Raw genomic sequence first — 24,410 nt, forward strand, 5'->3', positions numbered from 1 at the left:
CTGCTTTGTTGAATAACATGAATCTTGCATACAATAAAACGTGGGTTTGTGAAATTACAACGTATTCATTGTTGTGCACTTAAGATGAACAATGGATTGCAACATGTGCTTTCTTTCTCAAGCCTAAGCAGCACAACACTTAATCAGCTTTGCGTTGCTGCAAGACCTGCGTCAGATTCAGACAACTTTGAGCAACACTATACAGAATTAGAATTCCAGTGTTAATTGATCCATGATATATCAAGAAAATTCTTGCTTGTTCAAAACAACAAGCATCTTTAATGATAATTAAGTTGTTTTAACCTTATATTTCGATGGCGAGTACAAGTTCAGAAGCTCAAGAGTTGGCAGGAATTAAGTATTATATTTAAGTATTAAAACCCTATGATTAAAACCAGTAAATGTCATTTTTTTCAAAGGGCTGAATCTAATTTGAAGCACGGTATTTATTTCTCTATTTACACCGGGCAACCTAGTAAATAGCTGGTACATATATAAAACAACATGTTTTGATCACACCAAATGTATTTCTTCCAACCATTAAATATTCATGTGACACAGCATGTGAACAAATCCATATATGTTTTATTAACCCAATAATGACAATGCAGGTTTATTCTAGTACATCCAGCAACTAGAATTAAAATGTCACTTCACAAACTATTTTTTTAATTTCACAACCCACATCAGCTGCAAATAAACACATGGAAGCGTTAGGCCATTATTTATCCTGTAATACTGGGTGACAGTTGATAACGCTGTAATGGCTGACTGCTGTAGATCAAAGCAGCATTATGGTTTGTACATCCCGTGGAAGGTGACGGGCATGGTGCAGTCCACCTCCGCCCTGGCAATCTCAGACAGATCCTTGGCGTTGAGGATCAGGAGGTACCCTGGTCTCTGGGCACCGGGGGCAACCACGATGCTCAGCAGCACACCTGAGAACACAGCACCACGTTATCATAAAACAATCTCCCTCATAGTGAGTGTAGGATTACATATTTTTACATTGACGTACCATCATCCTCATCCACTCCATCAGGGCTCTGAATAAACAGGGGCTCTGAGGGGTAGGAGTCGGGTTCCTGCCATACCCAGGTCTCCTTGGTCCTCACATTCAACTTGACGATCTACAACAACAACAACAACAACAAAATCAGGTGATGAACTAGCTTGTTTTACAAACTCTAAATGACTTCCAATTGTTGGCATTGTTGACGTACCCTGTCTGGTATGAAGTGGTTGAGACCCAGGGCGTAGGCGTATGAGTAATTCTTCCCTGCGTACTTCCCATAGTTGATCTGAGGGAACTCAAAGGCTACACAAAAACAACATTAAATAGTTAACTAATGAATATTTTTGTGTCCAATGTGAATGATTGGGTACATTTGTTGGATGTGTGTTCACCTTGGCGAGGCCCGGAGAACAGCACCTCCGGCTCCAGCCAGATGGTGCCATCAGCGTGCATGGTGGCTGTGGCAGTGGTGTACGGCAGGCTGACAAGGTTCTTCCCCTGCTCCTCCTACATCAGGTCCGCAATGAGATTACAACAAATCACATGTGTGGACAAGAGTCACTAACTTGAGTCAGACTTAAGTCAGACTCAGGTCACACATTTGATGCCTAATGTTAGTCCAGTCCAAAGATTTAAAGGTGTGTTATTTAAAAAGTGGGCCATAGATCAATTAATTTCTCTTCATTTCCTGGTACATTAATACTATTAATTCCCATGAAGTCTCTCTTTTTATTCCCCAGATAGCTTTGTTTGAACCAATCTGACGGCATTCAATGAAATTGCAGGAGAGAACCATAAAGAACTAAAGTTATGTTACGTTATGTGCCAGTTGGAAAAACGATATCAAAGATAAAAACATAATTTTGCAGTGGTCAACAAAAAACATCATAGCAGTATGAAAAAAACGTGGCCCAAAAATGCTATTACATTTTGTAAAGAGCGCATTATTACTGGTTTAGGTCTCAACGTTTGGGACTTTTGGATTGACTTGGGACTTGAAAGATTTGAAACATACTTGTGACTTGCTAAACATTGACTTGGTCCCACATCCGACAGATAACATGAACATAGATGTTCATCAGAAGAGCTAAAAAAGTGACTCACCTTGTGGATGTCCAGGGGAATAACATATCTGCGGACCTCCGGCTGGGGCGCCATCATGGCCGCCTTCTTCACCTCTTCCCAGTTGGCTCTCAGGTTGGCCAACCAGAGGTAGTTGTAAACAAACTCAAAACTGCACGAATAAAGCAACAATGAACAACATTAGTTATGTATCAAACTAGTCAGGTACAGGAAGGATGAAATAGAAGTCCAACATTTACCCTTTCCATCCACAGACGTCAGTAACAATGAAGCCCTGATCCTCATAGGTGTTGATGTGATGAAACATGTTAATGGCAGCCCCTTTGAACTTGTGGTCAATGTACTCTCCTGGGTTTTTCTTGGCAATGTGAAACAGGGTCTATAAAGCACACATCAACATAGATATCATTAGATTATCGAGGCAGGGGCAGTGATGATATTAACGGTTAAAAAAATAAAATATCGATCTACTGCAAGTTCTTACTCCTTGGCTCTCGTTGGACTCGAAACAGTCCATGTAGTTGGAGCCTCGGATGCTCCAAGCGCTCAGGAATTTCAGCAGGTTGATTTTCACCGGGGTCTCCACAAAGACAATGTAGTTCTCTGACATGCCAAAGCTGAAATTGTTAAGGAGATTAAATCAAAATTTGAACTTGACAAAGAAATGCATAATTGACAGAAATCCTGAGTTTGACGCACCTGTGCACATAGGAGGGCTTGAACCTCTCGGCACTTGGGAACTGCACCACCACCTTGGACTTCGTAATGGGATCAGACTTATCTGAGGACAAAAAAATGCTACTTTGAATCTTTTAAGTTGAGCAAGCTTGCAGGGACTCACCTTGAGGGGTCATACTAATTTTGTTGAACATGAATTGCCAATCAGCAGCCTAAGACAAACTAAGTTTACGTAGAGGTCACTGAAGTTAAATACTGCTGTTATGTTTGAAGATGCCAGCACTGATCCAAACCTTTCTGTGTGGGCGGAGTCATGACAATGTTGTAGGCCAACGTTGCCCCTTTTCCCATGCAGTTTCCAATGTTGTACACTGTGCCATCCTGCTCAATGTGAGGGTGGGCTGTCACTCCGTTAATGTTGACATAGTTGCACATATCAACCTACAGAAAAGATAAATTTCAAAATGCTTAAACATGAAGAGGGGTTTGGAAGTATTTTTACATCTCATATTACAGGATATGTTTCTATTTATATACCTTCTTCAGCGTCTCCAAGGAATCAGTGTCTACTTTAGTGAGGTAGTTGGTTTCTGTTACAGCATAGTAATCCTCACCGATAGGGTAAACATTCACCAGGCAGTTGTCTGTCACCTCAACACCCTTGAAGTAAGAGAAAAACCTGAAGAGAAAACACATTATAAAAGGAATTGGTAAAGGAAATCCTACACAACAAACACTATGGCAAATAAAAGACAAACAAATGTAGCATCAATATGACAGATATGAACACCCAGCTGGTATCCAGGTGATGACTTCCTGTGTGTTATGTGCAACCCACCTGGAGAAAATGTTTTTGCAGGGATCAGGGTAGGCAAAGGTGCCGAACTCAGTGATCACCACACGTTTCTCTGTGATGGCTCTCACATAGGCATCGGTTCTGACAAACCTAAATGGAGAAAAATCAAAACAGCATTTAAAATAAAAAAATATGCTCAAGTTTACGCAGGTTTATTTAGCGACGTGGCATTAATATAAATTAGTTAATTGTCTGAAGTATTTTCCTGAAGCTCTTACTTTCGGAAGTAGGTGACCTGACCGTTCTTGAAGTCAAATTTGTGCATGAGGGCCTGGCCATCAAAGAGGTGGTAGAAAGGTTCATCTCCAACCTCAAACAGCCCAGGTCCCAAACGGAGCAGACTTCCCTTCAGAAATGGAGGAATCCTACCTGTAATACCGGCAAAATGAACACAAATCAGAGATTGGTTTTAAATGTATAGAGATGTAAAAAATGCTTTCTCTACTATTAGAAGAAATAACAACAAGTGCATCAGTATATGAATGACAAATAATAACTTGCCCGCAGTCTATTCCTGTCTTAAAGATTGAAGATACAAACAAACCTGTGACTGTTGCTGGAAGAGGCTCAGCTAGCTCCTCGCATGTCTCAAAAATCTTCTTGTAGCCACCAGCTGGGTGTTCAAATCTGTAATCAAACAGTGAAGGCATCAACCAACATTGCAGAAAGAAACTAAAAGTAATAACATTTCCAACAAATTCAATGTGTGAGAAAGTCATATTTCTAACAGGTCATGCAGTTCAACATGTTAGATCATTACGATTTAATTGGCTGCAGACATTAAAGTCACAAAAAAAAACACTTTTCAACTTAAAGCTGAACTGATAAACACATTATAATAGGATTTAAGATAACATTGCAAGTTGCAATAATTCTTCAGAAACTCACCTGCTGACCATGACTCTCTCTTGTTGTGGCACCACACAAAGCAGAATGTCACTTCTCTACAACTCTGGCCTCCCTGCAGATTTGTGGTATTTATTCGTCTTGTCCCCCTCAGAGTCACTGAAAATCTGTGCTGTAAACCTTCCTACTGGCCAATCATGTTGCACTGTGAACAAGAATCCCTTTGTGCCAATATCCTCTGGGTGGCTCAATGGTCACCCCTCTGAAACCGGATTTATAACAGAGATATTGAGTGCAAAGAAATGTCAAATGTGTTGCAATTGTGCATGTGATTTTTTTCTTCAATTGGTGTGCTTTTAACATATAGCTATGCTGAGTCATACTATTTGCAGTATATTTTAAATAAGGCTTTTGATGCCACCATGGAGGAAGTAAACAGAAGTGAATATGGATGTTAAAGTCAGTTGTTAAGAATGTGTGTAGTACATTTATAGAAAACTTTCATCACATTACATTTATTTAGCTGATTTGATCCAAAGCGACTTACAAGTGTATTGAACCGTGTAACATTCGGATCATGAGTGAATTGGCCAAAAACCAAGTACTACCTCTTTATGTTGAATTCATTTAATGTTTCTAGAAGAGGATTTATTGTAAAACAACAATAACAGTAAACCTCAACAGCTATTATTAGGCCACCTCGTACAATATAAATGGGAAACACGATGCTAATAGGATGCGATATGGCCTTTGTGTTCTTTGGTCAGATCTCAAAATGCCATGACTTGCTTCTCTCAGTCTCAGTTAAATTTTAATCCAGATGTAGGGGTTAAGCCCAGTGTGGCATGAGGACAAACTCTGCATTGTTCCTCCTGGGAAAAAACACCATTAGCAGAAAGAGTTTCACCAGAAGCACATTGCCAGAAGCCGGGGTTGTGATGTTGACCCCATGGCTAATTTCTGAATCTTTCAATGACATCACATGTTCTTTATCAATTAATAAAGGTTGCTCACTATTCAATAAGGTTATTTTTGTGATCTGACAGTTTCAGATCTGCAGATCCATCACAAAGACAAAGATAACAAACATCAACCTCTGTTGAAAACTGTGTGATGGGGTTGAAAGCTCCACAAAGAGTTAGTGAGCAAATAAAAGGTTAATCTAAAATATTCTGTGCTCACAACTTTAGGCATGTGATTTAAAATTGAAAGGCAGATTTTCTTTTCGCAATTCCAGCGCTTGAGTGCAAAGTTCATAATTTGATCTGCAATTTCCAAGGTCAAGATTTAACTGAAAGAAGTGTGAGGCTAAAGTACAGGATTTAAACTAGCTTAAATGTGAGGAATGTGTACATACTGTCCTATGTGTGGCCCTATTTCTACTTTTTGACTATACATTTTCACCTTAAATCATTTATTAGTTAATTTTTGACTTTTTTTATTATGTCGGTTTTGTTTTTATTGTTACTATTACTTTTGTTAAATATTGTATATAGGGCAATATATTCTAATCATGAAGGGTTATTATTTGTATTATGTTTTAAATGCAACAAATATTTACCCAAAAAATAACTAATTTTAGTTAATGTTTAAACAGAAAGATGTATCCTACACAGATATAATAATGAGAATCGATGACATTGTGTCTGGTAAAATATTCACAATATGTACCTACAGAGGTTCTAAGAAAATAAATGATAAATAAAAAATGTAACTAGCAAAAACATAGATCTTTATTTTCCCAACAATACTTAGTGTTCCTATGTGTATGTCATCAGTTAAAGGAAAGGGAGACCTCTGTTGGTTGAGTGAAGATCAAAACATTTCCAAGATAGTACACATACTGTATACTGTTTACTACATAGTTTATTTGTGGCGTGCCTTGGTGTGCAAGACTGATATAAGATTGTTCAGTAAGAGGTAGTTAATTGACAAACCTTATAACCAGTCATCAGAGGTTTAAGGAGTACTCAGATATTTTACTTAAGTAGCAATACTACAGTGTACAAATACTATGTTACAAGTAAAAGTCCTGCAAGTATTGCCATCAAAATATCCTTCAAGTACAAAAAGTAAAAGTAGCCTACTTATTTTCCAGTAGCTATGGCCTATATCATATATTAAAAGGTATCACACTTAGGGTTATTAATGCATCAATGTAAATGTTGCACTTGGTAAAGGTGGGGATTATTTAGATTACTCTACAGTATACTGCTGGGAAGCTTAACCGTCCTATAATAAAACGTAATGATTAATTAATTGATAATTGTATTATAAATCCATACCTTCAAAGTCGCTTGTTACTACATTTTTTAAATAAATATAGTGGAGTAAAAAAATAAAAAAATAAAAGTAAAAGTATAAAGTAGCATAACATGAAAATACTCAAGTGAAGTACAAATACCTCAAAATTGTTCTTAAGTAAAGCACTTGAGTAAATGTACTTCGTTACTTTACACCACGGCCAGTCGTGTTTTTATGAAAGATCAACATTGTTTTTACAGCAAAGGAGTTCAACTATACGCATGCGCAGTGCGTTCTGGAAATACAATATGGCGCCGATATGTTAGTGTGTAGACGTAACTGCTAGCTAACACCTAGCCCGCAAATTCGTATAAACACGCTGTTTTAACAACAGCGATTAACCGTGGCTTTTATTTAAGTTCATTAGACAACTGCAGTGCTGTTGTTCGAACGGTTTTAATCGAAAAACAATGAATTACACTACGAAGGTGGTCCAGGTGACCAATGTGTCGCCAAGCACCACATCGGAGCAGATGAGAACACTGTTCGGTTTCCTGGGAACCATCGAAGAACTGAAGCTGTTTCCTCCAGAGTGAGTTCACTGTCTGCTGCTTTCCTTTATTTATGATGGAGTCACAGATAGGATGCATGGTTTTTAAACTGGTTGGCTTTGTGTGAGCCTGAAACGTAACTAGGCCTAACATGCTAACCGCACACCTAATAACGCTATAGCTACCTAACAACTGATGCTACAGTTATATCCATCATTAATTGACTTGTTGGTTATAGCACTCATGTTCTCCAACGTTTTTCTTTACCATCATGAAGACATTTGATGACATTTTGAAAATGAGATTTGGTTGGTCATACTCAAAGGGGGAAAAAGTACATACCAAAGTGTAGGAATACACTGTTACAAGTAAAGGTCCTGCATTCTAAAATGTTACATGAGTAAAAGTAGCTGCAAAATATACTTAAGTACCAAATCTAAGTACCTATTATTCAAAGTGGCCATTTTTAGCAATAATATATATTGTATCACTGGAGTATAATGTGTGATGCATTCATGTATGATTTGAATTTTGCAGCTGTTAAAGGAGGAGAAAACATATATAACTTTTTATATTGCCAGATATCTCAGTCCATAATAGTAGATTAAAGTGTGTTAGTGGATTTAATCAGAGGTGGAAGAAGTACTCAGATCTTGTACTTCAGTAAAAGTAGAAGTTTTTAATGTGTAGGAATACTCTGTTACAAGTAAAAGTCCTGCAATCAAAATGTTACTCAAGTAGAAGAAGACAAGTATTGGCTTCATACTATATCCAAAGTAACAAAAGTACTCATTCTGCAGAATGGCCCATTCCAGAATCATTTATTATATGTTTTGATTATAATTATTGATGCATTAAAGTGTTCTCAAAGCTGGTAAAGTTGCAGCTAGATTTCATTATCACAATGTTGTTCTTATTGTTTCAGAAATCCGGCCTATAAAGTGTAATCTTAACATAATTTCATAAAATCTTGCGTATAATGCGTGTCCCAGATTCTAATAGAGACCAGTCAGAGAACCAAAAGTTGTAGAAACCCTGATGTGAAAGGACATTTTGTTGTCAAAGGAGAGGACAAAAAAGATGTTGTTTGCAACTTTACTCGTCTAATGTAGTATTTGTGACTTCCTCAACAGTGACTCTCAGATGCCTGTGACATCGCGGGTGTGCTTTGTGAAGTTCGTGGAGCCAGAGTCTGTTGGAGTGTCCCAACACCTGACTAACACCGTGTTTGTGGACAGAGCGTTGATTGTGGTCCCGTTTGCCGAAGGTTTGTCATTTAATTATTTCCACGTACGAGAGGTCCTTGTTGATTGAATGGCATGGAAAGTCAACATTTAAAAGAGTAAAACATTTGTAATCTTTCTAATATGTGAACAATGGTATGTTTTAAATGAGCTTTTTAAAGATAATGATACTGGTAATGCCATTCCCTCCCATTGTCTATAAGAAGTCCTTAAAGCAGACTTCTATTGTCAGATCTTTGGTATACTGTTGTCGCACATCCCATTGCTGTTTTACCACCACAATGCAATTATTTTGATAAACTGGACTTTATTTGGGTAAATGCATATCAAGCGGTATGTCTCTGCCTAAAATAATAATTTGCTCTATATTTCGAAAGCACAGTATACCAAATTCTGCTTCACAGACATTTACAGATGTTGAACATTCCCAAGCTGTGGCGGCCGCAGTGAAGTTGTCTTAACCATATGCATTTTATTTTCTCCCCCATATTGGACTATCCTCTGTTAAACTTCTCTCTGTTATTTGTGTGTGTGTATGTGTGTGTGTGTGATTTTTGTAGTGAAGAAGGCAAAGGCAGCCCCCTCGTGGATGGCTGAAAGTGGTCCTCTGCCTGCCAACAGGGGATTGTAAACATTTGCAAAGGCCAGCAAGCATTCAAGTCCCACCCCGGCCTTTTCGTGTCCTCTTTTCTTTCTCTGCCTTCTCCTTCTCTTTCCTTCTGTCTAATTAACCTTTTCTAGGTGGTTTTGTTTAGAGTGTAAAGGTCAGATATCGGGGACATAGCCTGAAACGGTGCTCATTTTGCATTGTTTTGCAACACTTCTTATGAATGCTGCTAAGCCATTTGAGAGCTAAAGCAATGCTCCTTAACAGATAAGGGTGGCAATATTCCTCAACCTCAATGCCACCAGTTTGCACAGCAGCTGTTAATACTCGATAGCACAACAGATGTTCATTAATCCAACACTGAAAAGAGTCCCCAAGAAAAGCACATTTTAATCCTGTATGTAAACGATTTACAAGAAAATGTGTCGGCTTCTTGAGATTTCAGAGGTAACACATGGGATTATGACTGAGAGCAGAAAGTATTGTTGCAATAACCAACATTTTTATATTGTCTGTCTTATCCTTTTAAAAATGTTAATTCATTCCTGAAAGAAAAATCTTTTAATGGCAGTTATTTGGTTTTAGTGATAAAGGCCTATGCATAAACAATGGCTGATAATAATGACCTTTGCAGAAACCACATTACCCAGGCAGCTGGCTCTGCACACACCTACCAATATGTGAGCAGTAACACAAGTCAATGATTGGTTATCTTATATAATAGTCATACTTTTATCTCATCATAATTTGTCTAAGTTGCCGAGCCGACATGACATTATGTTGGTAAATATTCTCTTTAACAGTGGTCTTCTTTTGTTGTTGTGTTTTACAGTTCTTTTTCCTGGCTCAGCCAGTCCTGTATACCAGGCCCTGCTGAAAATACCATCCAAGTTTTGTCTCCTGCAGCAATTTCTCTCTTCAGTGTGCTCTTTTTTTTTTACATGTTGTCATTGTTGTGTGTCTGTATTTAGGTCATGTGTTTTTGTCAAAATACTATTTTTGGGTGTGGATTTACTGTGAGATGACAATGAGGTATTGATTTTGGCCATTTTTTAAATACAATCAGTGGCATTTTACAAATAAAGATGATCAAATTACTTTAAATTGGACTGTGTTAGCACACATAAATCAAACCAGTCATGCTGTGATCTTATTGGTTGATTGATGCAGTGGCAGGTAAGGATACTAGATGAATGATTTGCAGCAGACACGCTAGCCACACTATATCTGCTATTGTCATTTAGGTCATACTAATATATGCTGTGACATTTGTGTTTTTGGTAAGTAAACACTGATAGTTTGTATAGTGTTCTTGCCAAATCCCTAAAATTCTCTCTGTTGTGTGTATCTCGATTTTTCTCTGTGTGCTTTTAGTAGCGAAGCCGCCAGCGTGAGTCGCTTGTTTCAGTAAACGTCTCAATGAAAATTGAGGGCTCACCCAACTGGAGAAGCAGCTGTGCTTGCTAACCTTTGGTTCATGACTTAAAAAACACGTTCAGGTGATATATTCTTGGCAGTGTTCATTGGAGTAGTGTGATATATTCCAGCAATAGTTATGTCACTTCAATGATTATGTTGAATATAGGGAACTCTTCTCTGATCTGTAAGGTAACCATGTTGTTGAACCTTATTTGAGCAATTGCAGTGTGAAGACTTTTTCTGTTTGTCTTTTCCAAAGTGTCTTCTCTGTAGTTGATGTGTGTGAATATGTCGTTCTCTACTAATGCCTGTTTTTATCTTCCTGTAGGATCTATTCCAGATGAGGCTAAAGCTTTGTCTCTGTTGGCGCCAGCAAACGCTGTTGCAGGAATCCTGCCAGGAGGAGGACTTCTCCCGCTGCCCAATCCCATGTCCAATCCAGCTGTAAGACTCTAGATAATCTACTGTGTGTCCTCACTTCAAGGTCACCTGTTATGCAAAAGCCACTCTTTCATGTCTTTTATACATAAATATATATATATATGTCCTCCTGTGTGTTAAGAGATTGGGAAAGTTTCAGGTAAAAAGATAGTCTCTCGTTTTGTCCTGATCAATTCATATAAAAACCTGACATTTTTGGCCACTTTGTGATTCACCATTTTTCTTTGGGTTGTGCTACCACCAGCCAATAACCAACCAAAGTAACACCCACCCTCGTTATCACCTGAATCTCCTCCTAGAGCACCATTGTGTTTTTTTAAACTAAACATCTCTCAGAGGTGCGTGGCGAGTGGCAGCTTATTTTGCATTTAAAGCTACAGACACAGTTAGTACTTTTGAAACAGAAGGGTTTATGGCATTGTTTGGTATTGAAAAAGAGCATAATAGGGGACCTATTCAAGTTATTGTATTTTATATTTCTGTATTTTTTCTATATATAAACAATCTCACCTCAAAGTCTGTTTGGTAACAGGCTACAGAGGATATTACACGTTCTTCATCAGCAGACAGATTATTAAGTTCTTCAGTATTTAGTTAAAAAACAAAGGTTCAACATTTGAAAGGAGTTGCAGTTTTTCTGTTTTGATAATTGTTATTTGTGTGAGATCTCTTTTGTGTGATGGACACTTGTAAGATGTCAATATCTAAACAACAGGCTGCCATAGCAGAAGTTACTGAACATGCTTGTATTTGTTTAAATTCCAGATGGGAGGAAACCCTTTCGGTGTTCCGAACATGGATGCGATGGCTGCATTTGGATTCCCAGGACACAATATGAACCCACAGGTGAGCGGCTTTGTTGAATGACATTGACTTGAAGTTAAATATGAAGTGTCTGTCATAGTCCAACCCTTCTTCCTGTTGTCTTCTTTAGGCCGCTGATCAGCTGCTAAAGTTCATGACCGATCCAAAGTAAGTCATAAAAAAATGTGTCTTCTGGAAATTGTGGCTAAAGGCAGTTTTCAATCACGAATGAAAGAATTAGACATGTTGGTAGTAATGACAAGTCGACTAATTCATATTTTTCCTTCAGACTGAATCCTTTGGCTGCAGGCTTAAACCTGAGTGCGAGCCTGAAGGCGGACGCGTCTAATAAAGAGATGGAGGAAGCCATGAAGAGAGTGAGAGAGGCCCAGTCGCTCATTTCTGCTGCTATTGAACCAGGAAGTGAGTGCACAGACGTTTAGCTTTACAGTCAATAATAATAGTTGTGTGTGCAATGCAGTGTTCGTGTCATAATATTCCTTGTTTTTTTTACCATTTTCAAAAAAGTCCTTGTAAATTTAATTTTTACATTACTAATGAATTTAGTTTTCCTTCTCTTCTGCAGATAAAGAGAGCAAAAAGAAGCGCTCTCGCTCTAGATCCAGGTCCAGGAGGAGGAGATCCAGATCACGTTCAAAACACAGGTGTGTGATACTACTATGACTTATCTTTTGTAGTTTCACAATACAGTGAATTGATCTAACTGTACGGTTGCAGGAGAACCAGGAGCAAATCACAGCGGCGGCGGTCAAACTCCAGAAGCAGGAAGCGCTCCAAAAGCCCCCGCAGGAGACACACCGACTCCAGAGACCAAAGCAAGCGATCTCCGAGCAGATCACGGTGGGTTTGCCGTTATACATATTACGGTTTGAAGATGAACTCAAGCCTGATGGGGAAATTGTATTTCTAACGTAAATGGTATCTACAGGGATAGAAAGAAAGACGATTCAGGGAAAAGACGATCCAAAACACCGCCTAAAAGCTACAGCACAACCAGGAGGTCACGCAGCGAGGAGCGGTGAGTACACAAAAGGGTCTTGGGTGCCGAAACAAAGAAATGTAAAAAATAAACGTTCATTCTGTGGCCAGGGGTCTCAGTTTTCAGTAATACATGTTTTTCCTGTTCTGCTACACAGGAAACGCAGGAAAAGTCGCAGCAAGAGCCGATCTCCTCCTAAAAAAAAGACTCCATCTCCTCGACGGTTGGTATTTGGATGTGAAATATTTGTGCTTCATACCAGGAAGTACTTTATTTGAACCAAACGAGAACTAAAAGTCAACAATGTGTAATTATGTATTGGATTTAAACCAACTGTACTTAGATCCAACCCAACCTGACGTTTCCTCTCCTCCCTCCACAGACACAAGAAGGAAAAGAAAAAGGATAAGGAAAGGGACAGGGAGCGCAAGATTGATAAAGAGCGCAATCGGGAGGAACGTGAACGCTCCACCAGCAAGAAGAAGAAGAGTAAAGACAAAGAGCGAGATCGGGAGAGGAAATCTGACGGAGAGAAAGGAGATGTCAAGGTCAGCACGGTGCCTTTACCTCGCCACGAGCTTTGTTGTTCTGGTGTAAACCCGGGGCTGTCTATGCTTTAAAATGTTCCATCCATTGGCTTCCTTTCACAGATCACCAGGGATTATGATGAGGAAGAACAAGGCTATGACAGCGGGAAGGAGCGAGCGGACAGGAAAGATTCTGACGACTCTGCTTTGTCTCCTCAGTCTGTCGAAGGTAACGGCACCGCGCGGCAGGCCAAAGTAAACGGAGCTGACGATCACCACGAAGAGGACATGGATGTCAGTGATTAGGTCGTCCATCTTTGTCCCTCCTTTTCTGTTTTGGTTGTAAACATGTTACGACTTTATTCCCCACTGGGGTCGATCTAAAATGTGAAGTAAGCGTCAAATGTAATGATTTTTCGCACAGAAGAGTCGCTGTATTGACATTTTGCAGAGTTGGCCATATGTCCCATAGCTTTAAAGTACCCTCATGCTTTTGCCTCGGAAATAATCATAGTCTGTTAAAACTGGAAGTAGGTTTGCTTTGCTTTTCTCGAGCTTGTGTCACCTTTTTACACATATTGTATCTTTTACATTATTTTTGTGTTGTGGTGTGTTGTTCAGGCCTCTTCCCTCAACCTCTCGAAACAGTTAATACGTTTGTTTCTTATTTGAAAGTGTCGATTGTTTTATCAAGGATTTCTTTTATAATAAAGCCTATTTGGAAAAAAACAAGACTTTGTTTATAAGTACGAAGTTAAAATACTATTTTACTATATTTATGACCCATTATTATTAAAACATTTACAATTTCCAGCTTCCTATTATCCTATATTTGTGATTTACTGACTGTAAGCATTATTCACTTGGTTTTGATTGAAAGCCAGACAAATGAAAAAATAAATTAGCTGCTGTTTTTAGCTCAAAATAATTGAGTAAAAGTACCTCAATTCTACTATCACCAGCTCTCCCAATATATGCTTAAAAAGTCTTATAAAGTGTAGTCAAATATGTGACGGTGGACCAATATTTCATGAAATACTGTGTTTTTATTGTACTTGCACAAAGTCGGTTGAAACGTGATGCTGGTGCTTTATTTAAAGGGGCGTGAAGTAGGTATGGTTGCAGTACATATAAGCTGAAGCCAGAAACAACTGAATGGATCCTATTATTTCCCATCTGGACATTTTCAGGTTTCACCATCAACTTCACAGTTTAGTTTAATCTCATTGGATTAAAAAGGAGAAAGAAATGAACGCTACCATCAATGAGAGGTTTTGTAAGAACTTAAAAGTTGTTACAAAGTGTTACAAGTTTTCCTTAATCTTGGTACCAATAAATCGCTCTGAGAATATAGCTTAAAGATGCATGTGATCCAGTAGGCCAACACAGCCATAGCATGCCTTAAATATACTTAACATCAGTGCAGTATTAAACTAAGAACAGTTTACCTGATATCCCATCTCCCACACACAAATAGACACACAACAACCGTTGCTACAGAACAATTATTCACTCACACCGAGCACAGATTTCTTTCACGACAAACATGGAGACAGCCGAGAGGTAACATGAGCTAACCTGAACGCACAGGACTTTGCTTCCTGCACAGGGGAAAAGGCTTGGATATCGAAACTGTTAAATGTGTTATGCTAAACCTTCCCCCAGATGGTTAAAAACATTCGTACGTACTGGAAATATATTGCTACACAGTGTTACTTTTGAGTTTATGCATTTATATATAGTACATCATTTATAAATGAATATTAAGCTCAGTTGGAGGATATAGCTATATCTGTGATCTTATGAATTACAGATGAGAAGTGAATTATTTACAGTGTCAGTGCAGTTTTGAAAGAATGAGATTTCAGTAATAAGTCTTATAAGAGATGAGGATATAAGAGTAGATATTAAAACAGTGGGTGGTGAGGAGTCCAGACTGTGTCTTCTGACAGTTTCACAGGAAGTTACAGCAGCGTGGAACAGCGCATTGAGGTGCTCAGGTGGTGAACAGCTAATAAAACGAAAGCTATCACTCATTTCACAAAAAAAAAAACTGCCAATAAGCATCTATTTGTAAGATGGCGCTCGGTTACATCCGTTTGCATCAATTCACTTTGGATCCATCAGCAAAAATGAACAATAACTGATGAATAACACCGGTTCCCTTTTTTTTTTTTTTTTTTTAAACGGATACAATATATAAGAGTAAAACATGACAGGATTCCCTCTTTTTTTGTCTCGCACATATTAGCCCGCTGGTCATTTCCTGTTTGTGTCAGACGTGTTGACAGGTCAGAGGTCGGGGAAGCGACTGGGATCTTCTTTGTATTCAGACGGGATGACGAAAGTAGAGGCTTCAAATTTGTCATAGCGGAATTCCTGAAAGGTGACGGTTGCTGTGATGGTGGGGAAGACGGGGATGTCTGCGAGGGGGAAAACACAAGAAGGAAACCTTATTCTGTGGTTTTTGGACAAGCTCGCCCTCTCACAGGAGAGCAGCGGTATGTCTGCACGCTTACCGAGTTTAACTGGAAACCCAGGAGGAAGTTTCATCTGAACGAACTCCCGGAGTTTGTTGAAGTGCTTGAACGGGGCGATGACCTCCAACACGTTTAATAACCTAGAGGAAGAGGAAAGTGAGTTTGATATAACAGTATCTTGACTTGTGACCATTTACATTACATGTTAGACGCTTTTTATCCAAAGCGACTTACATACTCAATACTGTGGACAATCCCCACAGGAGCAATTTGGGGTGAAGTGTCTTGCTCAGGGACACAACGACATGCTGACTGCAGTGGGGTTTGAACCTGTGCTCCCCTGATCTGAACACCAACGCACTATTCCACTGCGCCACACGCCTCCCCATTTAGGGAGAAACAATGGCGCAAACAGTTATGTTTTATTTGATTTTTGTGTTTTACAATAACAAAAGCAATAACTTAAGAGACACAGTTAAACCAGATGAAAAGTCTCCTGCCATGCTGGTGGCTCTGTGTGTCTGCTCTTTGGCACAGCGAGGCTTTGAGCTAAATGCTAACCTCTACATGCTAACAATGAAAAAGCTAACATGCTCTTGAAACAGCAGTTAAACTGTTTCCCTCTTAGTAAGGTGTATTGCCAAGTCAATAATTCAGCTATCCCTCAGATGTATCTTGTGTTCCCCAGGTTGGAAACTACTGGTATAATAATTTGTATCCTGATATGTCAGCTTTGACAGAGGCTTTCAATCACAACATGTATTAAATTACACTGACTCTACATCTCAGTTGTAAACTATTCTCTAAAGAAATGGTCAGAAAGAAAACTAGCGGGGCTCAGACTGAAAAGCTAGAGGCTACAGTCTGTAAAATGCATCATTTTAAGACTATAAATAAAAAGTAATCCGCTACAAAACAAAAATTGCTATTTCTCTGCCATCATAGCAATGGTCTGTTTTGGTGATTAATGACATTAAACGGAACATTTTAAGAGAAGTGAGTACAACATATTTTTAACATCACAAAGCACAGAATGCTTATGAGAAGAAAACAAATCACATTAAAAAAACATTAGCTATTGTAAAGGGTTGGGTTTTATTGCAAGCTCCATTAGGGTTTATTCAGCAGAGATAAAGCAATTTACTACATGATGTCCCAGTAATATTTGACAGCACTGCCTGTAACCCATTACAGGAAAACACAAAACCACATCCTGTGAATCCTGCGTCCTGATCCACTCAGTGGAACATCCTGTATCCTCTAGAAAATCCTCTTTCACAGATCTTATTAGTTCTCCATCAACTTGGAACTCTTGCTTACATGATCAGGAGTTCTCAATATGAACTATTTCCGCCCGTGAAAACTCAAAGGTTGGATTTAAAAACGCTTAGTTCATTTAGGTTTCCTCATAAAACAATCACTAAAAGGAGCAAGCAAGAAACGCTTTATTTTCAAGGCAAAGCATTGTAACTAAAGCTCAAAGAAGAGCTGCAATTTACACTAAAACCAATATTTTTTTCTTATAAAAGGGACATTTCCATCACCAGAAAACGGGTGTGTAACTGGACGACAGCAGCAGATACCGTTTTAAGGAAAGAAAAAGTTAAAGTGAAGCCATTTTAAATCAGTGTCACTGTCAGTTTAAGTGGCCGTTTTAAATACTTAAATATATTCTGAGTATATATTACTTCAAACAGACCGAGCACAGCCAAAACAATGGCCTAGTTGATATAAATACATAAATAATCCAAAGCACTGACGGTCTGTTGTCACATGGTGGAGCAGTTGACTCATCAGAGGCTCACAAACAAAGAGCTTTACCTGGCCCAATTATCTGATCTTAACTATTGCTTCTCTACATTACGCTTTTCTCAAATCCCCAGAGCATCCCAAGAGTATTCACCCAGGATCAATCTGCGCAGAGAGCTTTGTAAATAGATCTGAGGAGGAAGGGATGTACTTACGACGCGATGCCTAGAGGGAAATCCTGGCTCATGGCTACAGTAGCTTTGAAGTTCTTCTTGCTCTCCTTACACACCAGCTCTCTCCCAAGATGAGGTGGCCTGAAGGTGCGAAGAAACACAGAAAATGCATTGCTTTCATTTCATATTAATACTCAGCATGTGAAAAGACTGTCTTCTAACTGCCCTGGTTACATTGCAGCAGAAAGTAGAGAGTCAAAATTCACCCGTCATGTGACCAGAGTGACGTGAGTTGACCAACATGACGAAGGGGGAGGATTTGGTGACAGAGCAAATAGCTAAATGCGTATTTGGTTAATATATTTTGGATTTAAAGGTCCCCTATTATGCTGTTTTTCATCAATATATTATAGGTCTCAGATAAATACAAACATGTCTCTGAAGTGTTTGGCTCCAAACACCAAACAGATCGTGCATTGTAGCATCCCATAAACCCCTCTGTTTCAGCCCTGTTTCAAAAGTGCTGATTCTCTGTTTGTTACTTTAGATGAAAATCAGGAGCCACTCCCAACGCCCCTCTGAGAGATATTTGGTTACAAAGAACACAATGGTGCTCTAGGAGGAGATTCAGGTGATAAGGTGGGGGGGGTTACCTTGGTTGGTGATTGGCTAATGGTTAGACAAGCCAAAAAATCGTTATGACATCATAAACTGGCCAAAATCTGATCAGCTCATTTTCAGACAGGTTTTTATATAAATGGATCAGGACAAAAAGAGAGAGAATCTTTTTTCCTGAAACTTTCAGAATCTCTTTACACAGAGGGGACACATGTTTATGTATAAAAGACATGAAAAAGTGGATTTTGCATAATAGGTGACCTTTAAAGAGCAGATATTGGCTTTCATCTACACATTTTTTTTCTTGTAAATTGGTGTAGTCCGTATCACTTCACAAGTTTATTACCGGGGAGAAAATGCCCCCTTCCCTGTGGAATTACAATGAATTCATAGAAAATATGAGCTACAGTACTTACTTCCCCTGCTCTGAAGTGATGTACTCTTCCCAGGACAGTGTGTTGGGAGTGGGAGCTGTGAGGGACAGCCGTCTCACCGGCTGGGGACAGGACAAGAATCAGTCATCAGGGCACCATTACCTTCAACCATTGGTAGATCAAGTTAGGACATTCTTTTTCCTCTCACCTCAAAGTTTTGTTCGCTGAGGCTGCCTCCTTTACTCAAGCTCTCCATGATCGCTTTGTTCCTCAAGATGTCCTCCTCACTAAGGTGTTCCCGCCGTTTCCGTGACTCGAGCACCAGCCCGTTCACCGTGTAGAAGTCAGCCAGGAAGTTCCCCACCCTCTCCTGCACAGAAAAGGTGTCGCTGTATTATCCTGTAAATTACCCAACACTACGGCTGGATTCTTAAAATGTGCCAAAGTGCAGCCTGAGGGTGTGACTGTACTAACTATCAGGAGACAACATATTTAAATTCCCCTTTCCTCTCATCCCTGAAGCAAGACACGTTTCTAAAGGCGGAAGATAGCAATTAGGTAACCACAGCTCTTCTAGATTCATAGTGCAACAAAACATTTCAAACACCAAAAATGACTTTGACGGTGCTGCAAACTCTGTACGGAGAGAAATGATGGATATTTGAATAAACTGACATAAACCTGAGGGCTGTGAGATTATCAACAGGAAAGAAAACAATTTTTTGCATCCCATCTCTGATACTTTTACCCATTCAGTACTTTAGGGAAAGGCCAAACTACTCATCTTATTATTATTATTCACAAAATATGGTGACAGTTTTAAAGTACACAATGATACTTTTTGAGTTTCCGTACAGTATAACCGTTGATCTAAACAACCAGGCCGCATTCACATTATATGTTTGGGAGGATTAGCAGACCATGACAATTTGAATAGAATTCAAGCTCAAAACAACCCTCAACGACCTGCCTACATGCAATGTTTTCATATTTAATCACAATCTAATGTGCCTTTAGTTTATATAGTTCAACCATGCCATGGCTTTGTGAACTGTGTTTAAAAAAAGCTACTGTAAACATCTTAAAAAAAATGTACATGGTTCTTTTATGTTGTTGGATGTGTAATGAGCTTTAGTAATGGTTTGTCCCATAAAGCTTACTGTTTTATCTTCTCTGAACAGCCAGCCGATCTGACTGCGAGAGAAACTGATGGACTTAGTGGACAGAGTGGCAGAGTAGACGTCACTGCCCATCAGAATATCCACCTCCTCCTCGGTCTCCATCTCTGACTCCTTGTTGGAACAAACAATGACAGTTAGGCGTTGCTGTTCATATCAAACAGCTGATGACACAGGTCTGGTTGTACCACTCCCTCACCTCGTGGTGTATTCTTTGGTACACTTTTGCTTCATTGTCCAGAACCACAAAAGACTGGGAGGGTTCGGCCTCGCCGTTGAAAATGAAGCTGAGATCTCCGCGCTGACACTTCATATCAGTGAAGTCTATGAGAGTGGTGTCAAGTCTAAATCAAGAGAGGAGAGAGTGTGTGAAGAATGTTCCGTCCTACTTTTTAAATCTAAAACAAGTCCTCGACCTGGATATCAACTATTCGCAGCTTTAAACACACAGCGAATGAGATTCTTTCAAACTGTTTTACCTGATGTTAAGGCCCTGCTTGTAGATTTTACAAGCATCAGATGGCAGCATCCGGGACAACAACGGCACTGAAATATAAACGATAGTGTGAATAACAACAAGTATTTTATTGAAAGCCTAAGAAACAACAGTTATCTTTAAAAAAAAAAAGCATTCAGTAAGGCAACAGCTGACCAATTCAGCCCAATTATAAGAATGCAGCAAAGTGATTTCAAGTCAAAGCCGGTCTTGTCAATGTTTGAGAAAACCCAATCTGAACTTTTATTTGTGTGAAATATGAAACTCACCCCAGCTCTGAAAGTCCCAATGCAGCTCCAGATAAAAGTCACCAAGCTGCAGAAAAAACACAAATGTCACCGGTCATAAAAAGTAGTACAGCACAGCACAGTGAATATTCCACATTGTGCATTTCAGCAGTTAACAAGCATACTCAAGGACAGGCAAAAGTCATTATTGCAAAGCCTGCAGTGATTTTGAAAAGCCAATGAATAAAAGAAGTTGCAAACCTCCTTTAGTGCTTTCAGTAGTTTTGGCCTCTTATCCTCCACGCTCTCCCTGGATTGCTGCTTTAATTTCCGCAGTATTGCTGTGACTGAAGAAACAAGGATAAGACAGGAAAACTGTAACAAATGTACACCTGAAAGATGATGCCTCATAAATACACATTTACATGACCTCTAGATATAACTAAACAAAGTCAACTGTGTATTAACAACAACAGTATGACTGAAATATTAATATTATTGCCCCAGAAGAAACCGAAGACACATTTTTACAGCAGCACTGATTAGATGAGCTGATACAACTGATGCAGCTCTTTCTCTCAGGCACAACAAGCAACACCACGTGGACCCCAACAAATCAACATTTCTCAGAGGTATCCTGGGTATCTCCACCAGCAGGGAAACATTGGACGTGCCTGAGGAGAGAAGTGCTGATGAGGCGCTGGCTGCAGCTCGTCATTGCATAGCTGCTGACGCAATGTGCACATGTGTAAAAGCGAAAGGTGATGACGAGACTGCAGTGTTTTGTGAAAAGCTGTACCCAACACATTTGATTTCAAGCACACATTATTCTTCATTTGTCCTTTTCACTCAGAGAAAGACAGTTTTGGGCTGCATATTATTTAACCAGAGGTCTGAATAAAACACCTCACGCTATGCCTGTATTTGCATATTCGTGCTAATGTGTGTGACTTTCCCCAGCCCCTTCTCTGCCTCCCCTTCACCCCTGCGAGTGGTGTGACCTTCTCAAAGCGCCATTCCTGGTCCCAGTCCCAGACCAGCCTGCCACGCATACTAACAACGTTGAGGGTCATTCCTCAAACTGCTCGGCCTCACAACCTTCATCACAGACTAGGAAAGGTATGCGGATATTCCAGTTAGATTATCTAGGCAACTAGCAGTGATATAAATGTGGCTTTGTCATAAAATCTGTGATTTGGTACACAGTCCTTTTATGAGAAACTTAGCCTGCCTTTTATCTTTAGTCTAATCTTTATGTACACAAAGATAATACCACAACCTAAAAAAAAAAGAAAAAACTGTGAATTTGTCCCAGAGGCATTAGTTGGTGCCTTTCATGTGTCATTTGACTCTTTTTCTCTGGATGTCAGGTCTAAAAGCAGCATCATCATTAGGCAGGGGGGGGGGGGGCCGCCTCACACTAAGCCAGAGTTCAGGCTGCGTTCCAGCACATCTGGATGATGAGTGCTCAGAGAAAATCCCCACTTTTATCTTTTAAACTGGAACAACCTGATAGCTATCTTTAAACAATTAAATCACTCACTTCACGTTCACACATAAGCTGTAAACTTTAAGCCCTGTTTGCCCTTTTCAACAATTTGCAAAACACAAGATGAAAAAAGTTGGAATTTGACAAAGATGCTCACATTAGTAACATCATATGGAAGTAGTAAAACTATGGCTTTCTCTTGAAAACAAACATGTTTGTCTTTTTCTTCTAAGCTATCCTGAGATGTACGACTGATTGTATCCCTCAAGTTACAGCAGAAACACTGTACAGAGTTATCTGAGATACTTCCTGAACACAGCACGGCCACAGTGCTGACATTTATCAAAGCTGATACAATGTAAGCATTCAAACAGAAAGCAGTTCCAGATGTCAGAATGACTGACTATTCTTCAAATTGAGACTGAAGCTGACACCATGAAGCCTTCGTAACTCTATCGGCCCGTCAGACATGCATCACCGAACCCACTGTTATAAGTATATTATTGCAGGTATGAAATTGAAACCATAAACACATCCAAATATGTAAACCCCAGGAAAGCAGACAGCGGTTCAGAGCCGTGTTGACATAAACTCACTCATCTGCCTGTCGCCGTAGCTGATGGCTTCTGCTAGAGGGCTCCATCCCAGTGCATTCTTTATCTTTACAGGAGCGTTATGGGCCAGGAGCAGGAGGGCACATTCTGAAAGAACACACAAAACAATAGTTAGACAAAGTTCTCTTTTCCCCTTTCTGCCTGTTTCTGTCTTTGATTATCAAGATGTTTCTACGGTCAGAGGGTGTTGTTTATTGTACAGATTGGAAGGGACTTATTTATTATTTAGGGCTGTATAAATACACTTTACATGATTGTGTATACTTTGTGCTGCAATGCATAACAAAGTATACATTTTCCTTCCTAAATCAGCTGTATTGGATGTAATCAGTGATGTGTTTTCCTTAAGATAACAACTATGTTAAACTTACAGCATGCTATCCTTATACTGCAAAAGTCCGTAAGACATGATGAATACAGGAGCATGGAGGCTACTCTGAAAAATAAAGAAAAACTGGCGTGCTTTTAAAAAGGGACTTTAATGAGGATGTCAAAAGCCCCTTAATAAAGATAATAATAACAATGCCACATTATTAGGCCATGGAGCACAGTGGATTATCATCTAAGAAGCTTCATTTGGCTCATTTTTGTTAATCCTGTGTGTGACAATAGCCTGGTAGGATTACACATCTAGTTCAACACATTACATTTTTCTATCACTTTTACCTTTGTGGCCCATCATCACAGCCACGTGAAGAGGTGTGTTCCCTGAAAGAGAAGCACGTAAGATGATCTCCTGAGTACATAATACAAATAAACATCATTGTGTGATGCATTTGAACAAAATACTCAAAAAGGCAGAACATAGCTCACCATGTACATCTTTCTGAGAGATGCTGTGGGTCCTGATGAGAGAGGAGAGCCTCCTCACATCACCTTTGAACACACACTCATGAACGGGGAAGTCCAAGTCCTCAGTGCTCAGGATTATTGGGTTCTTGTTGTTATCATTGACAATGGTGCCAATTGGTGATGGATTTCCATTAATGTTGTTTTCATTGAGCTGCTGTTGCAGTGCCGAGGTTTTCTCTGATTTCTGAAAAGCCTTGTTGGATTTTAAATGGTTACCGGTACCGTTAGGGATAGTCCCGGTTGAGGTCTCATCGTACGTGTCCAATATCTCCTCATTTTTGTTGGGTTTGTTGTGGTCCTTTCGCATGGTGCGTATCTTCTCCCCTGTCATGATGACTACCGCGCGTTAACCGGCTAACAAATTAACGTTAATGGGCTTAATCTGGTCAAAATGTGGCATCAATCTGAATCAAATATGATGTAAAATGATCTTGTAAACAAATGTAGCAAACAGCGATACTTTTCTAGTAGATGGTTGGTCGCTCTCTGTTATTCAAATAATGTTACACCTGCTGCTCCAGAGCCAGCGTTAGCTTCCAGCAAATGTTCGCTAGCTAGCCCACAATAAAAAATAAATATGGTGGGTGCGGCGATGAAAACACAAAATAATGTCTAACATAACACAACACACACGCACTAAATCAACATACAGCTAAGGATTAAAACGAATACCAAACGACTACATCATTGTCTATACCCCTGCGTGGATATAGGTTATCAAATGGTATCGATTCAGGTCGCTTTGCGGCGAAATTCAGGCGGACTGGATGGTACAATAAACCAGCTGAGCTAACATCCCTGCTAGCTTACTGCGAGTGGAAAATATCGCGAGATTTTTCTAAAAC

At 39.4% G+C, this 24,410-nt stretch overlaps 3 protein-coding genes across 5 annotated transcripts; 1 reads left to right on the forward strand and 2 right to left on the reverse strand.

Annotated features, from left to right (window-relative positions):
- Window positions 1–613: 613 nt before the first annotated feature.
- On the reverse strand, window positions 614–4,565 carry rpe65a (retinoid isomerohydrolase RPE65 a). Its single transcript, XM_034138070.1, has 14 exons — window positions 4,521–4,565; window positions 4,177–4,259; window positions 3,851–4,001; window positions 3,615–3,722; window positions 3,314–3,455; window positions 3,070–3,217; window positions 2,798–2,879; window positions 2,583–2,715; window positions 2,338–2,477; window positions 2,120–2,249; window positions 1,408–1,522; window positions 1,224–1,318; window positions 1,019–1,130; window positions 614–938 (listed from the first exon to the last, which is right to left on the reverse strand). The coding sequence occupies exons 1-14, from the start codon at window positions 4,529–4,531 to the stop codon at window positions 793–795; spliced, it is 1,596 nt and encodes a 531-aa protein (XP_033993961.1). The 5' UTR covers window positions 4,532–4,565; the 3' UTR covers window positions 614–792.
- Window positions 4,566–7,024: 2,459 nt separating this feature from the next.
- On the forward strand, window positions 7,025–14,049 carry LOC117488729 (serine/arginine-rich splicing factor 11-like). Of its 3 annotated transcripts, none has more exons than XM_034137788.1 (12): window positions 7,025–7,314; window positions 8,407–8,540; window positions 10,872–10,987; window positions 11,750–11,830; window positions 11,919–11,956; window positions 12,078–12,211; window positions 12,375–12,453; window positions 12,527–12,649; window positions 12,738–12,827; window positions 12,946–13,011; window positions 13,171–13,336; window positions 13,439–14,049. In XM_034137788.1, the coding sequence occupies exons 1-12, from the start codon at window positions 7,193–7,195 to the stop codon at window positions 13,619–13,621; spliced, it is 1,332 nt and encodes a 443-aa protein (XP_033993679.1). In that variant the 5' UTR covers window positions 7,025–7,192; the 3' UTR covers window positions 13,622–14,049. The 3 variants fall into 3 exon arrangements, with proteins under 3 accessions (XP_033993679.1, XP_033993680.1, XP_033993681.1); XM_034137789.1 differs by having other exon boundaries at window positions 13,535–14,049; XM_034137790.1 differs by lacking the exon at window positions 7,025–7,314 and having other exon boundaries at window positions 8,407–10,623.
- A 320-nt stretch (window positions 14,050–14,369) lies between these two features.
- LOC117488728 (ankyrin repeat domain-containing protein 13C-like) lies at window positions 14,370–24,358 on the reverse strand. Its single transcript, XM_034137787.1, has 13 exons — window positions 23,527–24,358; window positions 23,380–23,421; window positions 22,696–22,800; window positions 20,872–20,957; window positions 20,653–20,698; window positions 20,367–20,433; window positions 20,087–20,231; window positions 19,870–20,001; window positions 18,918–19,079; window positions 18,752–18,831; window positions 17,760–17,858; window positions 15,835–15,935; window positions 14,370–15,738 (listed from the first exon to the last, which is right to left on the reverse strand). The coding sequence occupies exons 1-13, from the start codon at window positions 23,894–23,896 to the stop codon at window positions 15,608–15,610; spliced, it is 1,566 nt and encodes a 521-aa protein (XP_033993678.1). The 5' UTR covers window positions 23,897–24,358; the 3' UTR covers window positions 14,370–15,607.
- Between the last annotated feature and the right edge of the window lie 52 nt (window positions 24,359–24,410).

Source organism: Trematomus bernacchii, unplaced genomic scaffold, assembly GCF_902827165.1.
Source record: "Trematomus bernacchii unplaced genomic scaffold, fTreBer1.1, whole genome shotgun sequence".
Lineage (NCBI taxonomy): Eukaryota > Metazoa > Chordata > Actinopteri > Perciformes > Nototheniidae > Trematomus > Trematomus bernacchii.

Bases quoted from the DNA above. Each gene is read 5' to 3' on its own strand.
- LOC117488729 (XM_034137788.1), top strand. From the start codon at position 7,193: ATGAATTACACTACGAAGGTGGTCCAGGTGACCAATGTGTCGCCAAGC. The intron at 7,315-8,406 runs GTGAGTTCACTG...CTTCCTCAACAG, and splicing joins CTGAAGCTGTTTCCTCCAGA to TGACTCTCAGATGCCTGTGA. The intron at 11,957-12,077 runs GTAAGTCATAAA...TTTTTCCTTCAG, and splicing joins AAGTTCATGACCGATCCAAA to ACTGAATCCTTTGGCTGCAG.
- rpe65a (XM_034138070.1), bottom strand. The intron at 1,523-2,119 runs GTGAGTCACTTT...GACCTGATGTAG, and splicing joins TTCCCCTGGACATCCACAAG to GAGGAGCAGGGGAAGAACCT. The intron at 1,319-1,407 runs GTGAACACACAT...GTTTTTGTGTAG, and splicing joins GTTCTCCGGGCCTCGCCAAG to CCTTTGAGTTCCCTCAGATC.
- LOC117488728 (XM_034137787.1), bottom strand. From the start codon at position 23,896: ATGACAGGGGAGAAGATACGCACCATGCGAAAGGACCACAACAAACCC. The intron at 20,002-20,086 runs GTGAGGGAGTGG...TGTTCCAACAAG, and splicing joins ACCAAAGAATACACCACGAG to GAGTCAGAGATGGAGACCGA. The intron at 19,080-19,869 runs GTAAGCTTTATG...TTTTCTGTGCAG, and splicing joins TGTTCAGAGAAGATAAAACA to GAGAGGGTGGGGAACTTCCT.